The sequence below is a fragment of the Zonotrichia leucophrys genome, chromosome 1A (assembly GCF_028769735.1).
Source record: "Zonotrichia leucophrys gambelii isolate GWCS_2022_RI chromosome 1A, RI_Zleu_2.0, whole genome shotgun sequence".
In the NCBI taxonomy this organism is placed as follows: Eukaryota; Metazoa; Chordata; class Aves; order Passeriformes; family Passerellidae; genus Zonotrichia; species Zonotrichia leucophrys.
The window spans coordinates 33,428,907-33,443,319 of NC_088170.1; the positions used below are offsets into that span (position 1 = coordinate 33,428,907).

Sequence of the window (14,413 nt, forward strand, 5' to 3'; positions counted from 1 at the left end):
TTTTTAAGCTGCAGTGAAACCCTTGTCTCCTGTAGAACCATTGAAGCTACTAAATAATGTGGAATCACATATGAATTCAGATACAGAAAAGCAGGACTGCAGCCAAAGTTGTGATAAATATGAAGAAAAAGACTCTAATCCAGAAGTGAATGCTGCTGATAAAAGCAGGACAGAATATTTGTATGAAGATCCTGAGATGGAGAAAAACAAAGACAGTATTGCAGATAAAGATGTTTCTACAGGGGCTGAAGGAAGAATGTATTATCAGTGTGAAGGGGATGCTGAAGAGCTCAAGCCAAGCAGTGTGGATGGAGTAGAGGCTTCACAGCCTCCCTCTATGGATGCATTACATTCAAAAATCAAGGAGAGGCTGGCCCAGCTCCACATATCAACAGATTTTAACTTCACATCTGGTCTGGCTGCACAAGTTGCTGCCAGGTCTTTCACTTTTACTACAATGCAGGAAGAGACTTTTGGAGATGATGGGGAGGAGGAGGAGGAGGAAGAAGAAAAGACACAGGAGAATGAAGACCTTGTGGACAACTGTGAAAATGAAGAGAGAGGCTCTGAAAGTGAAGGAAAAGTATAAGTCTGAGCTGAACTTTATTAAACTAACAGCAGGCAGCTTGATGGAAGAAAACTGAGGTGGGGGGTTTGAAGCTGAAAATACTGGATGGAAAAAAAGGAGACCTGCATATAATACATCATGTTCCCTTAAGACTGATACACTAAATAGGACTTCTAAGTATATTGAAAATTTGCAGGTAAGAGAAGTTTGGGATGCATCCAAGAAATAGATGGCTGTCACTTTGCAAGATCCTAGTGATGGGGGTTGGAATCTACCTTTGTGTTTTCTGTTTTATTTATTTATCGAATGACATATTGTAGTTTTTCATTTCTAAATAGAAGGAAAAACAATGTTTTGATTTACAACAGATTCCATTTTTTTCCTTTCTGATTCTTTTGTCATGGTATCAATGTTTGTTCCAACAAAAACAGCCAGGACATTTCTTTTGGAAGAACCTGAACTGTTCTCTGTGATTGTCTCCCACCACTTTTGTTTCACTGCTTGTGTCTGCAGTGTGTTGGCTAAGCCATGATAGGCATTTGTGATTCTTCAACTAGTGATATGGCACCCAGCTAAAATGTAGAATTTTAAATAAAAACTTGAAAGAGCTAGTATTTCATGTGTCCTGGGGTATGGGGCTGAAATAGTATAAAGTTAGTCATGCTTCATATTAAGGTTTATTTAGAATTTTATGAAGGGTTAATAAATGATGTCTATAAGTTGTAATTCATGTTAGAGAAATGTGTTGTAAGTAAATTTTAGGGAAGATTATAAGCACACCAGTAGAAGGTACTACAGATAGCTAGAAGCTGTCTATTGGATTGAGAGATGAGAAGTAAACACTTATTTATTAAGCCAGCTATTAATTGTTTGTTAACCTTTTGTAAACTGAACCTTAATGTAATTGTTTGATTTGATATAATGATCGATTGTACATTTTTGCTTATGTCCTGAAGTAATTTTCTTAAAGGAAATTATCTGTGAGCTTTGCAGTGTTTTGTTTGAACACCATACTTGCTTTTCACTAATGTTCTTTCACTTTTCCTTAGATCACATCTTTAATCTCTGGGATTAAGAATCCATGAGAGAACTACAGCTGTGTATTTTGTTTCTTGTAACTTAGTTAACTGATGATGAAGTCTGGATGTTTGGTATGAGGTTATGCAGGTTGCTTTTTTCTCTGTGATGGTGTTACAAGGAGCAGGAAACTGATGCTAACCTCACAGAGGAGCTGGTTAATGGTTTCATTGTCCTCTATTCCTTTTGCTGTCTGACACATAACAAAGTAAAGCTCCCGTGTCTCTAATGGTGAGAGCACCACTTCTTTGTGTGGAATACTCTACTTGGACACCAGCTACACTTCCAGGACAAAACACTGCATCAGTTACTTAGAGTATTGATTGTGTTTTGCAGATTCTATAAAGGGCTTTTTAGATGCTGGTGGTGCAGGACAATATCTTTCTAGGATGGTGTCATGGAAAGCAGGGAAGCTAACACTGGTCAGCAGGTGAGGGTGGAACTCTTGATGGTATGTCAGAAAATTAGTGTTTTCCTTCAGCTCCCTGGCCTCTATTAGTGATTTTGCATGAACACTGTGAAATATGTGGACTTTCTCACAGATGGTAAATAGGGAAATACCAGTTCATAGAGAAGGGAGTATGACTTACAGTGTTCTTTCACTGTAGAGTGCCTGTCTTCTCCCTCACACACAGGTTCTGGGAAGAGAACGTGTTGCCGTTTTTCATTGACCAGTAACACTGTGTTCTATGTCCTTTATTTTGTGTAAGTGACTGGAAGCTGAGTGGTTGATGTCTTAAGGAGGTTGTAGGAAAAAAAAATCAGCTGCTTTTCATAGTGTATTCAGAAGATAAGCCTCCTCTTAGTGGCAGAATATATTCTTCTCTAACTAAAGATTAGGCTAAGATGATGAAACACTTTTATTTTCTCTGTGGTAAGCAATTTTTTTTTTGACAAGTCTAGAACAGCTGCTTTGGATATTGTGTTTGAAGCATTGTCCATGCTTCTGAAGAAGTCTTCCTCATTCTTAACTTGAGATCCTCACAAAGTGCCCAGATATTTTTTGTTCCTAGCTAATTGTTGTGACAGCCTAAATGTATCTTCCATCAATATTTTTCCATCAACTCATCCACCATCATCTCATGATCTGATGTTGTGTATCCCAGAAAAGGTACTCCTGACCTTTTTCTATGGGATCCAAATCATAATTTACAGTGTGTAAGACTATGATACCAACCTGGAAATGTAATCAGATTTAGGATATTAATTATCACTGTGTTCACAGTTTCAGGTGAAGTCAGAAGTAGCCTGAGTTGCATTGGTACTGGAATTGGTGACCAATCTCACATTTATAAAAGCTGCTATCTCTTTATTCCTTTGCTGCAGTCCTTAGTAAAAATTCTGGAGAATCTACTTTGGTGGCTCACTTGGGGCCCAGTTTTTATTATATGCTGGTCTTGGTAATGAAACTGGCCTAAAAAGCCCTGGCCATCATGAGTTGTTCATTTTCCTCCAGCAGATGTGTCAACATGGGGTTTTGTGGCCATGTTATAAACCAGTTCATGAGTCTAGCAGGTGAAAAATTCACCCCTTTTAGGCTTTTTTGTTTGTCACCATTCTCATTGCAGCAATGCAGTAACAGCAGTTACCTCAAAACAGCTGTGTCAGCACATACTGTGTTGCTGGCCTGAGGCTCAGGAGAGCCCACATTTACATTATTGGCAAAGATTGGTGTAGTGTGAAATTACAGCCTTGACATTAGACACAGCTGTGATCAAACAATGACCTTTTTGGAGGAAGTCCTGATCCTACTTTGAACAAATAGATTTTCTACAAGCAGTTTAACTGATTTCCATGGTCTTACTTAATGCAGTCTTAGAAGATGCCCATATGAACACCTGGACTCACTTGTTTTCTCTGCCTCTCATCACCTCTGTATAAAACAGCCATCAGGTCATTTATTTTGATCTATTTAATATTCTCCTTGAAGAAAAATATTGCTAACAGTGTACAGCACACAAAGCCTGACTTCTCTCGAGTTGATAACCAGGTTCCATCTATGTATGTCATACACTCTGTTATGATCCAGATTTCCTCATAATTATGTCATTTGAAATGACTGTATATACATGCTGTAGGTTCCTTCATGAACCTGAAAGATTTCTTGGCATAATTTATTGCTGCCTTCAAAATAATGTTTGTGAACACACTGAAGTGTGCATTAGCTCTAATGAGTTGTCTTAATATATTGAGCATGTCAAGGTCTGAGTGCAGTTCTGTGTTCTTTGGCTGGTTACCCAAGATAGGGATTTTTGTGAAAACAGAACATTTGCTTCTTAGAGCTTTGCAACTTTTTGAAACATTTAGCAGGAAGTCCACAATAAATTATGGGTTATGACAAAGAATATCAGCAGCCAAAATCCTTTGTGAAGAGCAGAGCTAACAATAAATGCATTTTCCCTATCCCATTTCTAATTAGTAGTTCTGTGAAGTAAAGAAACAAGTTATATAGGGTTAAATAATTTCTTCTCCTTCTACCTGGAAAGCACTCCAAAGACAATATTTGCTTCTTGAATTGGATTACAATTTAACACTACATCTTTTTATATCGCTTCACTTTACAGCTAAAGATCTAGGTAAAGGCTTAAATCTAGGCAAGGATCTGTGATAAGAAAGTAACTTGTCCCTTTTTTTAAGTGTATGTCATTAAATTGTTGTGTCATGGAAGCAAATGTAGAGAGTTACAGATCATCTTTCAAATGCAATTAAATGTACCTCTGTCAACTACAGGCAAGATTTGCAAATGTGAAAGCTTCTACCATCAGTCATAGAAATGAGACAGTTTTACTTCCAGCAGAGGATTGCTGGACATCACTGAATCATGTACTTAGATTTCTAAATGCAAGATGGTATCTGATAGAGTAGCCAGTTTTACTGAGATATCAGACTTTGTCCCAAGCACACCTGTCTCCATGTGACTGTTTGTTGCAATATTGGAAATTTTATGTTTTTTTCAGAAGTGCTGAATTTGCAACTTTCTCATTAATTTATATGGTGGACTGCGTGGAGTTGTTTGCCCACACTAAATTCTGTAGTCTTATAGGTTATCCCTTTCTTCTGTTTTTCCTTTTTTTTTTTTTTTTAACAAACAAGAGAACAAGTACACTAAACTGCCCTTGACCTTTAAACTATATTGTGAAGAGTGACTGTAGTTCTGCAAGTGGCTTGTTCCCGGAGCTAACTTCTTTTTCGCATTAACAGATTCCATACTATCTCATCTGAGCAGAGTAAGAGAATGGCACTTGGTCAGTGTAAAGAGCCAGGCTGCTCTGAGATCTTGCCTGTGACAGGGACTAAACAGATGCTGAGGGAAACTATTGTGTAGGGATATTCTCCAAACTATTCCTCAGATATTTGTGGCTCAGGAACTTCTTGACCCAGTGGTGGTGGATGTCACCTTAACAGGTTCTGATGGAATCCTTCTCCATAGATTTGCTCAGGCTCATGTTTGGTCAATTTTTCCTAGACCCAGTGCCAGTACATCATCATTACTGTCTTGTACACATGAGAAGATTTGTCAATAAACTTCTTTGATGTTCTGCTTTCGTCAGTCATTCTGCAGAGGTCCTGTTTTCTGCCTTTTGTTTGCTTTCCTTACAAATCTCTCCAGTTTTGGATGTATAATGACCAAAGTGTGGTGCAGTACTCCATACTAACCTCAGCAGTGCAGAGTACAGAGTAATAATCACCTCCCATGAAACACCAAACCTTTCAAATGTATTTGAGTCCATATATAAAGAAAAATTCTTTTAGATCTTTTAGCCCTAGCTATTAGGATGGCAAATGAAAATATTTGGTCTGATGGAGGAGAAATATTTATTCACTGTCAGCGGGATTTGGCTGGACAATGTTTTTCTTTGCTAACAAAACAAAAAGTTGTTAAAACAAAACGATCTCCCAACAGCTGCCACCTGGTCTAACACAAACTAAAGATGCCAAACAACACTTGTTTAAATTTCAATTTGACTTTGCAGAGCTTGTTTGGTCTCTGATGCAAAATAAATTATCACACAAGAAACATGGCATTGGATATATCGATATCAGAGATCAAACCAAAGGCCTCTCAACCAAAGGCTAATATTTAAAATGCTTGGTGGTGCGCTTTATTCATTTTCTCATTATATTTAATTCTCTCCTGTATATGTGTTTATTTTGCCACCTGGAATTTTAAATGCTAAAAAATACATCCAATTTATTCAGCTTGGAAATTTGTGCAGAAATCAGATAAGAGGTAATGGTAGTGTGTGGTAAGACACAGTCATAGCAAGGGGTAAAATCTACCTGCCATGAACTGCCCTTTGTAGATGGATAAAGCAATGTGGCTTGAGCTACAGCTGGATATGACACTGTTCTTGATGTGCTGCCTTCCCTTTCACACTGCAGTGGCTCAGGTTATTGGCAGCTTATCAGAACAGAACTTGGCTCAACAGGGTGAGTGCACTGTTAGCCCATGTTACACTGTCTGTATCGAACACAGGATTCTGAAAAAGCCCCTGCAATTAATAGACAAGGAAAAAGTTTCTCTGTTACAAAGTGGCTTATTGTAAAAGGGTTGAATGGGACCAAAACTTGACTACTTTCATGTGATCAGCATATCTTGACCCTTGTACCTTCTCAGCTTTAAATCTTAAAGGCCTCCTGGACAGTTTGCTTTAGAGGATGCAGTTCTAAGACAGCTTGAATCACTTCATGGTCATGAAATCCAGTCCCTCTTCTAGGCTGGCTTTTGTGAGCACTCAGTGATCTAGGATATGGATAGGACTGGAAGTACATCAGTGCTTTAACTTGCAGCTGGCTTCCTCAGTCCTAAAGAGTATGTTGCCACTCGTTACTTTCCTCACTCATTTTGATTTCTTTTGCTTCTTGAGGCCTAGGCTGCCCAAGACCATTTGTGTCTTATTCTCCAAAGTTTCTAGGAACTGTTTATGATACTGCCAGTAAAACTGAAATTATTGTGCATGTTTTTTTCTACTTACTCGTTTCATCCTTCTGGACCCTCTGACATCCATGGTCCTCTCCCTTTACCACCACTCTTAAGAGGTTCAGATTTTGAAATAACACACAAATTCTTTTTATGTGTATTTGTAACAGAAGTAACTAGACCTAGAGTTGTGTACTGACTTTCTCACTTGAGAACTGAAACAGAAGGCAGGCACCATAAATGGGGAATGTACAGTCAAAACAGAAATAATAATGTATAACAGCTCAAATTTGTACCACACTCCTGGTGTATATTGACTCTTATAGGTAATTCTGGCTTACTGAAAAACATTTTACAGTTGCATTTTAAAAATAACTGCAACTCTATTACAAGGTCCCAAAATAAGTGTCATTAGTTGGCTTGATTTGTGCTCAAATCTTAATATTTAAAGATTGCTTCCTGACCTTCTCCAGCTGCGTGGATGAGAACTGAAAATAATCTCAGATTTCCAAAGAGAGAGCGACCAATCCTTTCCGTTACTTTGTGCTATTAAAGAAAGGTCCATTCCTAAACAAACAAAAAGAGAAATGTCAGTATCTTCAATAGCCATTACTGACAGAGAATCATGCATGTGATCTCAATAGAAGCACCATAAATGCAGGCTATTTATAATGTTTGATATCTGTGTTTCAATAATAATAATAATAATAGGCTTTAACTGTATTATGGGATAAAAGCCAGAAATGTACAAACTGTCCAGTAGATCTTTCATCCAAAGGCACAGCTGGTGAAATTTAAACAAGTTCATGTTGGCTGTTCCTGCACTGCTCAGTATGACATTGCAGTCCAAGCTTTTCATGTCCCAGCGTGGATGTTCACGGGTGGTCTGCAGGCACCTGTGTGCTTGAGGTCTGCAAAGCTTGCAGTGATCACAGAACAGTGCTGAGTGAAACCTAAATAGGAACAGGATGCTTCACAAATATTTTGGATTTATTGTCTGTCTTCCTCTGTTGTAGCATCCATGCTGTATGCAATCCCACTTGGCAACTTTTTCCTTCCCACCTTTCCTTTTCATAGGCCACACAAACCAGTTGAGGAGGGTTTTATAGTTTGTTTCTCACCTGTGGGACTATCTGTAATGCACCAGATAAGTTATCCCCTGCAGAAACTTAAACATTAGTGACCAAACTGCAGAAGATGGGCTGAAGAAGCTCTTCTGGTATGACCACTTCTGCAAAGGGTTCTGAGATGGGTGACCACAGGAGAGCTGAGCTAAGTGCGATGACTCTGCAGGTGTCTTTCAAAGCTCCAGTTTTTACTAAGTCTAATGTTTTCTCTGATTGTCTCTCTCTTCCCTCTCAGCTGCCTTCAGCTCTTCTCCAGCATTCTCTGGCCAACTGCTGAGGAATTTGGCTGCTTTTTTCCGTTACTTCTGAGGCCTTTGTCTAAACTTTATGAAATGATAGGCTAGAGGGAGTCCACGCCAAGGTGCTGCTGTGCATCCTCAGTCATAAACTCATAAACAGAAGGGTTGGTAGGGCTGGTGCAATGTCTGTCCTGACATTCCTTCCAGGAAGCTCTGACCTACATTTCAACCTGGCCTCCTGTTTCTTCCCACTTCAGAACTTCACTCCCAGGAATTTCCTTCCCTCCCTAATGATTGTAAGATGCTAATGCCTCCTCAGCAAGAGTGACCCTCAAACACATGTTCTTCATTACACGAGCCTTACTTGTGCTTTCCCACAGGAGGGTGGCACAGGCATGGCTGAGTCTGCCTTCCCCTTTAAAATTTTGCTGCTTTTAGCACTAGGGGCTGAACATGTACTCTCCAGCTGCTATGTTAATGTGCTTTGGCTCCACAGCTGCCTGATCTTGAGCTCAGAAAGCGCTGGGATCTAGCAGTTGTGCTTAAACCTTTCCCACTGGTAAAGAGCAGGTGTTTTCAGGATACAAGTATTACTAAATTTCCCTGAATAGAACCATTTTGAGTTTTTATGGAGGAGCATAAACAAATTATTTCTTAATTTAAGAGGTTTGAATAAGCTTTATAAATATATATATATGTGTGTGTATATACATACATACAGATATATATATATATGTATATACATACACACACCCCCCTTCATGATGTAAATGTGTATTGCCAGATGTCCCACTGCAAGGCTTGTCTAGCATTGAGGCTGTATTTTTTTCTTATCAAACTATCCCGTTACTTACTTGAAAGGTAAACAAAAGCTTAATTCTTGCTATCCAAAGGCAAAAGAATGGTATTCTACCAAGCAAACTTTGGAAATATTTCAAACCTGATTTTACATCTTTTATTAGAAAAGCTGCTTCAGTTTGTTTTCACTTGTCAAGTCTTTGCACCTGAGCTGCTGTGAGTGCCTGTCATTTTCCCTGTCTTAAACATGTAAACAAATATATGTTCCTCAATATCTCTGGCCTGCTAGTGCTAGCATTTTCCAAAACAGGGCCTAAAGGCAGCATAGAGCAAGGAACACAGGGAAGGGAAAGAAAAGAATCTTGATAAGCTGCTGCTTAATTGGCTAATAAATGAGAGCTAAAATGTAAGAGGAAATGTTCAAAAGAACAAACTGCAGCAAGAGACTTCTGGCAGGGCTACAGAGGGAAATCACATGATACATTCTGAAGTTTGCAGACACTGGGAAGGATCCACAGTTTCTTGTCCATGTGGAGACAGGAAACACTCACCAGACTGGTAGTCTTCAGCAGCTTTTTTTTAAAACAAGGCTCTATTTTATGTATGTTTCATTCCCATAGAAAGACTTGCTGGTTTTTGTGCTCTGTGTGTAATCAACCTCTGCACCTCTTCCTTTCAGTTCTGTGTGAAGTCAGGCTCCTTCCTTGCACTGCACTGAAAGCCTGTGTGCTTTGGCTCTGCGGAGCCCCCCCCGCACCCGCCCTGCCCGTGGCTGATGCTGCTTTAAACAGGGCCATTGGATCAGCCTCCAGGAGGTTCCGATCAGCAGGTCCTTAATGCGGGTATGAAGCCTGGGGGCTGGCTGTGCTAGGGCTCCAAGAACTCAAGTTCTGGGTTGGATGTAGGCAGTAGCAGGAAGACATTCCTGGATGCTGACCTTTTGTTGTGATAGGGCTTCCTGCCTATGACATTTCCCCAAATTATTTTGTTTCTCTTTTTTGTACTTCATTTACTTCCATTCTTTTTCCCATGGATATGAATTTGGACCTAAGGTCTTCTTTACATATTTAATCATGTACATCATCAGGATTATTTTTAAGCCATTTTAAAATTTTTGCCTGGGTTTCCTCAGTTTCAGAAGTAGTTTTCTTAACTGTAATGCTAACCATTTTTAAAGTCTTTTTGGTTGCTATTATTTCTTCAGCATCTGTAATAAAATTCTGCCTCACTAATGTCTGTGTCATTTTTTCTCTTTATCCTGTATCCCTGACAGTTGCCTAGGTGGAGTGGATGTGGCTTATCCATCCTCCAATTAGTAATGATTGAATGGAATAGAGAATGCTTATACAGGGATGCAAAAATGCTGTATGAGCACTTTGCTTGATTTTTTATACAGAGTTTTATTTATAATTCCACTTTCATCCTGAAGATGGAATTAATTTTAAGCAATCCTGGCAATAGTTTCTGCAGTATTTTTTGCTGACTCCTTGGTACAAGCACTTTAGTAATGAGCACTTGTTACTCTCTCCTGAATTAGTGATGACTGAAGAAAGAATGTTTTTCTATTGTGTCGTACGCTTCCCATTGTACCTTCCCCTCATCCTTCAGAGACCTCTGTGCTGTGGCAACTGTTGGCAAAACTCCTTTTAGCATCACCTAAATGCCTGTGTAGGTGGGGCTTTAGGAAGAAAATAATGTGTCAGTTGAGAACACTGGTAGCAGGTAGATCTTTAATCCAGCAATGGGGCTTAGGTGCTCTGCAGGAGATGTATTCACTTGTGTGTGACTCCTAAGAGACAGACTTCCTTTGTAGGCTTCAGAAGTGCCAAAAGAGCAGCAGCAGGACAGAGTCACTCCTTTTATCTGGAGCTTTTCCGTTCCCTGGTAATGCTTACACTTTTGTATCAGCACTTATCAAAGGCTGTGTTCTGCTGCTGTTAGGAGTTGTGGCTGATGTGCACCTCTTGCTGTAAATGTTCCCTGATTTGGTTTTAGGGTTAACAGCTACTGACCACACTTAGGTATGACCACTCTCACCTAATTCACATCCCCAGGAAGGCAGGCTTTAGAGGTTACTTGGAAAAAGGGAAATAATTTGATCATGAAAGGCAAGAGGTGAGGCAGGAGTATTTTTTCTTTTGAATCTTGCTGCCAAATTGGTGCATAATTCATTGTGCAAAAGGTCTTGCTTAATGTTTGCTGTTTTCAGGTTTGTGTGTTTGTTTTCATATGGAATACTGAACAGATCCAATTGCTGCTGTTAGAAGGACATGTCTGTCTACCAAAAAGGAATCCAAAATGTTTTCCTTTACTTGGAGACTTCTTGAATGCTAAATTGCCTGTGTGTATACTTCATAATGTACCATATGCAAATATTCTTCAGGAATTGATACTACCACTTCAGTCAATATTTTCTATGTTAGAACTGTATGTTTCCTATACTGCCAAGAATGTATATATATCTATGAAGACTTAAGATTGTATCTTTTTGAGCAAGCCTCTTTCTTCAACCATCTGAAACTTTCTTCCTGTTTCTCAAGTTTTCTGCTAATTTATTAGACTCTTGTGTTATATTGTGTACTTTTTGTATCAGTTGTATTGCTGTATTTCTTCTTTCTCTCATTAAAACCTGTTCTTCTCATCCTTCTACTGTGCTGCTTCATATTGGAAGTACTCACACCATATCAATTAACAGATCTAGTGTAGTGGGTCAGCCTGAGGTGGATCCAGACCAGTCCTAAAAAGCCAATCATTCAGACATTATCTTGTTCCACTGATCCCAAAACATAATCAGCTTTAGTGTATTAAGCTTAATTTTGCAGCACAGTCTGTACTTTTACAATATAGTAAAGAAGAAACCTGGAATGGGACTCTCAAAGTATAAACAAATGGACAAGTACAAAAAATGTACTGAATTATGAAGCCCATAACTCTTATGGATGGTTGTTTCTGCCTACATTCATTAAGATATTGGTGGGCTTCCTGAGGGAAGCAAATTTTGAGGAGAGATTTGCAAGAGAATTCCAAGGGCTATTTTTTCCTAGAAATATGGCCATCAACTTAAGTTAGTCAGTTATCTGTGCCATCTCCATGCTTAATTCGTCAGACAGGTAAATGAAAAAAGTGAATGCAGGTTAGGACCTGCTTGCTTACTTCCATTAAAGAAACAGCTGATTTACAAACAAGAAAATGCTGTCTCACAAGAAATGACTCCATGAACAGATAGTGCTTTTTTATCCTCCCAGTGAAAAGCAAGATTTTGAGTGTTTCACTGATGCTAATTCCTTTTTAGCAGTGCAGTATGTTCCCTAACCTGGAGCTCTCAATAGACTCTCTTCCTGACAGAATGGTATGCAGGAGGAAAGAGTTCAAAGGACCTGTACAGTGGGCCCAAGGTATTGGAAGAAAGGAAGTGAACAGAACATGCATGTGCACCTGTGTATTGAGTATCCGGCAATTTTTGGGGCTTGGAAATCAGCTGTCAAGATGGGAAAATACCAGAAGTTTCTACTCTTGGAAACTTGAGGATGAAGTTAATCTCATCTTTAGCACCAACTTTATAATTATGGCAGAGTATGTGGAAATAACTATGTCACCAGCCTTGGTTTCCACAAAGACTTTTCATCACCCTCTCCTTCATTAAAACTATTTCTGTGCCACAGTTGCATCTGTGCATGAAAGAACCCCATGGACTATCCCAGTCCATTTAAGGATTTCTTGTCATGGTGTTGTGGTAGCAAGAAGCAGAAACACACATGTAGAATAACCATGCTGGTTCTGACCACACTTGACTTGGGTTATATGTAGGTTTAGATTAGGCAAATGCCTGTCTGTGCAACTGCATACATTTGCTATTTGTTTCTAAAGTTGCATTTAGGGATGATACCACAGCGGAAAATATTAAGGAAAATTGTAGTGTAGAGAAGAACTAGCACAGGGAATTCCACAGGCCACTGTAGCCTTTTCAGTCACTCACAGAAGTGTTTGCAAAAACACCCAGCCTAAAGCTGATCTGTCCAGACTTCAGTCAAGAATGCTTGACTTGGAGAGAAAGCATGATAGGCCAGTAATTAATATATTTTACAATGCTACTGTTAATTATCTGGTATATTTAATCCCTGACTTCTCTACCACTCCAGTAATTGTTTTGTGTGCTCATGAAGGGACAAGCTTCCTTCAGAGATGAATGGACTGCAACTATAATATGTGCCATTGTTTGATATAAATGAAATACATTGTTTTGTTAAGTTAAAAAGAAGTCAAAGAAAGAAATGTTCCATGACCTGTCTAAGGTAGCTGAGAGCAGCTCAGCAAAAGATTGCTCAATTCATTTTGGCCTACATTCTGTGTTATTCTTTGTTGTCACTGTTATTATCTGCTTCTTAGCTCTCAACAGTAGCTTAATAGATCATCAGCATCGGCATCATCAGCAGTAGATCATTGCCTGCATGATCTATTGGTTAAACCAAGAATGGAAAACAGTGATCTTTGCATTCATTCCAGGCACTCCTGAAGTTTCATTTTGATTACTGGCCTGCATCAGCTTTAAATTGAAAATAAATATATGGTTCCCAAAAGCCATGTAGTAAATAAATTGCATAAGTTGCAATTATTTCCTTTTCCTGCCTATCTTTATTTCTGCTTTGAAAACTTCTGTGAGAGAGCCAACTATTGCAGGACATGCTTTAACTCCTGGGAATGCTCCCTCCAGGAGCTGTATGCTCAGTATGAGGATGTGAGGTGTTTGACCAACTTCTGCTATTTCTCTAGGTTATGTTTCTAAATCTTCCCTGCAAATATTAATAAAATTAACAAGCTAATTGCTAGAAGACAGCTGGCAAAAATAATTGCTCCTTTAATTGCAATTAAATTTTTATGACAAGTGCCAAAATGTATATATAACAGCCCATAAAACAAGTCTTGGTCAGACATGCACAAAGAAACAGGGGATGAGCCCAGGACCTTCCTCTCTTTTCTTGCTTCCTCCTTGACAGTAACTACTGGTAAAGATTCTGTGACTCAGCAGCTGAGTTTAGACAGCCCAAACTGTTGAATGGGACAGGAAGGAATATACAAGATGGAGAACTTGTAAACACACCAAAAATGTCCAAGTACTTTGATACTGAGACTGCTGTACTTGCTGCTCTGAGTCACAGTGCTTTATATATAAGAAATTAAACAAAGAAGCCAAAGGTCTCAGAATGAAATTATTACAACCAATGCTGATGGAAAGTAAAATACCTGAACGTGAAATCACTTGGAAGTGATAACCCATGTGATAATCACTCTTTGTCTTAGCTATTTTTAAGCTCTTTAGTAGACTGGCTGTACCCAATGATAAGAGAATTGGCAAAGAGCAGCCTTCCTTGGATGTACATCTGCCAAAGAAGAGAACAAAAAAATGCTGAATTGGCAAGAGCAACCTCTTAGTCTAAATGAAGATGATAGATTGAAAAACAAAGAGGGTTGTTGGTAGCCTGACTTACAACTTTATTATGGGATCAGCTTTCACCTTTCATGACTTTTTTGTATAAAATATTTTATTTAAGAATTTAAAAATAAAACTCAGATTCTTTTGGTCCTTCCAAGATTTCCAAAGAGCATATGAGAGTGTACAAAACAACATTCTGCACGTTGTTTCATGGACTATCAAAACCCACCATCTATCTTGGTAACATTTCCA

At 38.9% G+C, this 14,413-nt stretch overlaps 1 protein-coding gene across 3 annotated transcripts in view; it reads left to right on the top strand.

The window, feature by feature from the left end:
• VEZT (vezatin, adherens junctions transmembrane protein) overlaps positions 1 to 11,367 on the top strand; it is a 59,634-nt gene extending 48,267 nt beyond the window's left edge. For all 3 annotated transcript variants that reach the window (XM_064702087.1, XM_064702084.1, XM_064702086.1), the window contains exon 12: positions 9 to 11,367. In XM_064702087.1, the coding sequence (XP_064558157.1) occupies positions 9 to 589 (581 nt within the window). In that variant the 3' untranslated portion in view covers positions 590 to 11,367. The remainder of the gene's footprint in view (positions 1 to 8) is intronic.
• Positions 11,368 to 14,413: the final 3,046 nt, after the last annotated feature.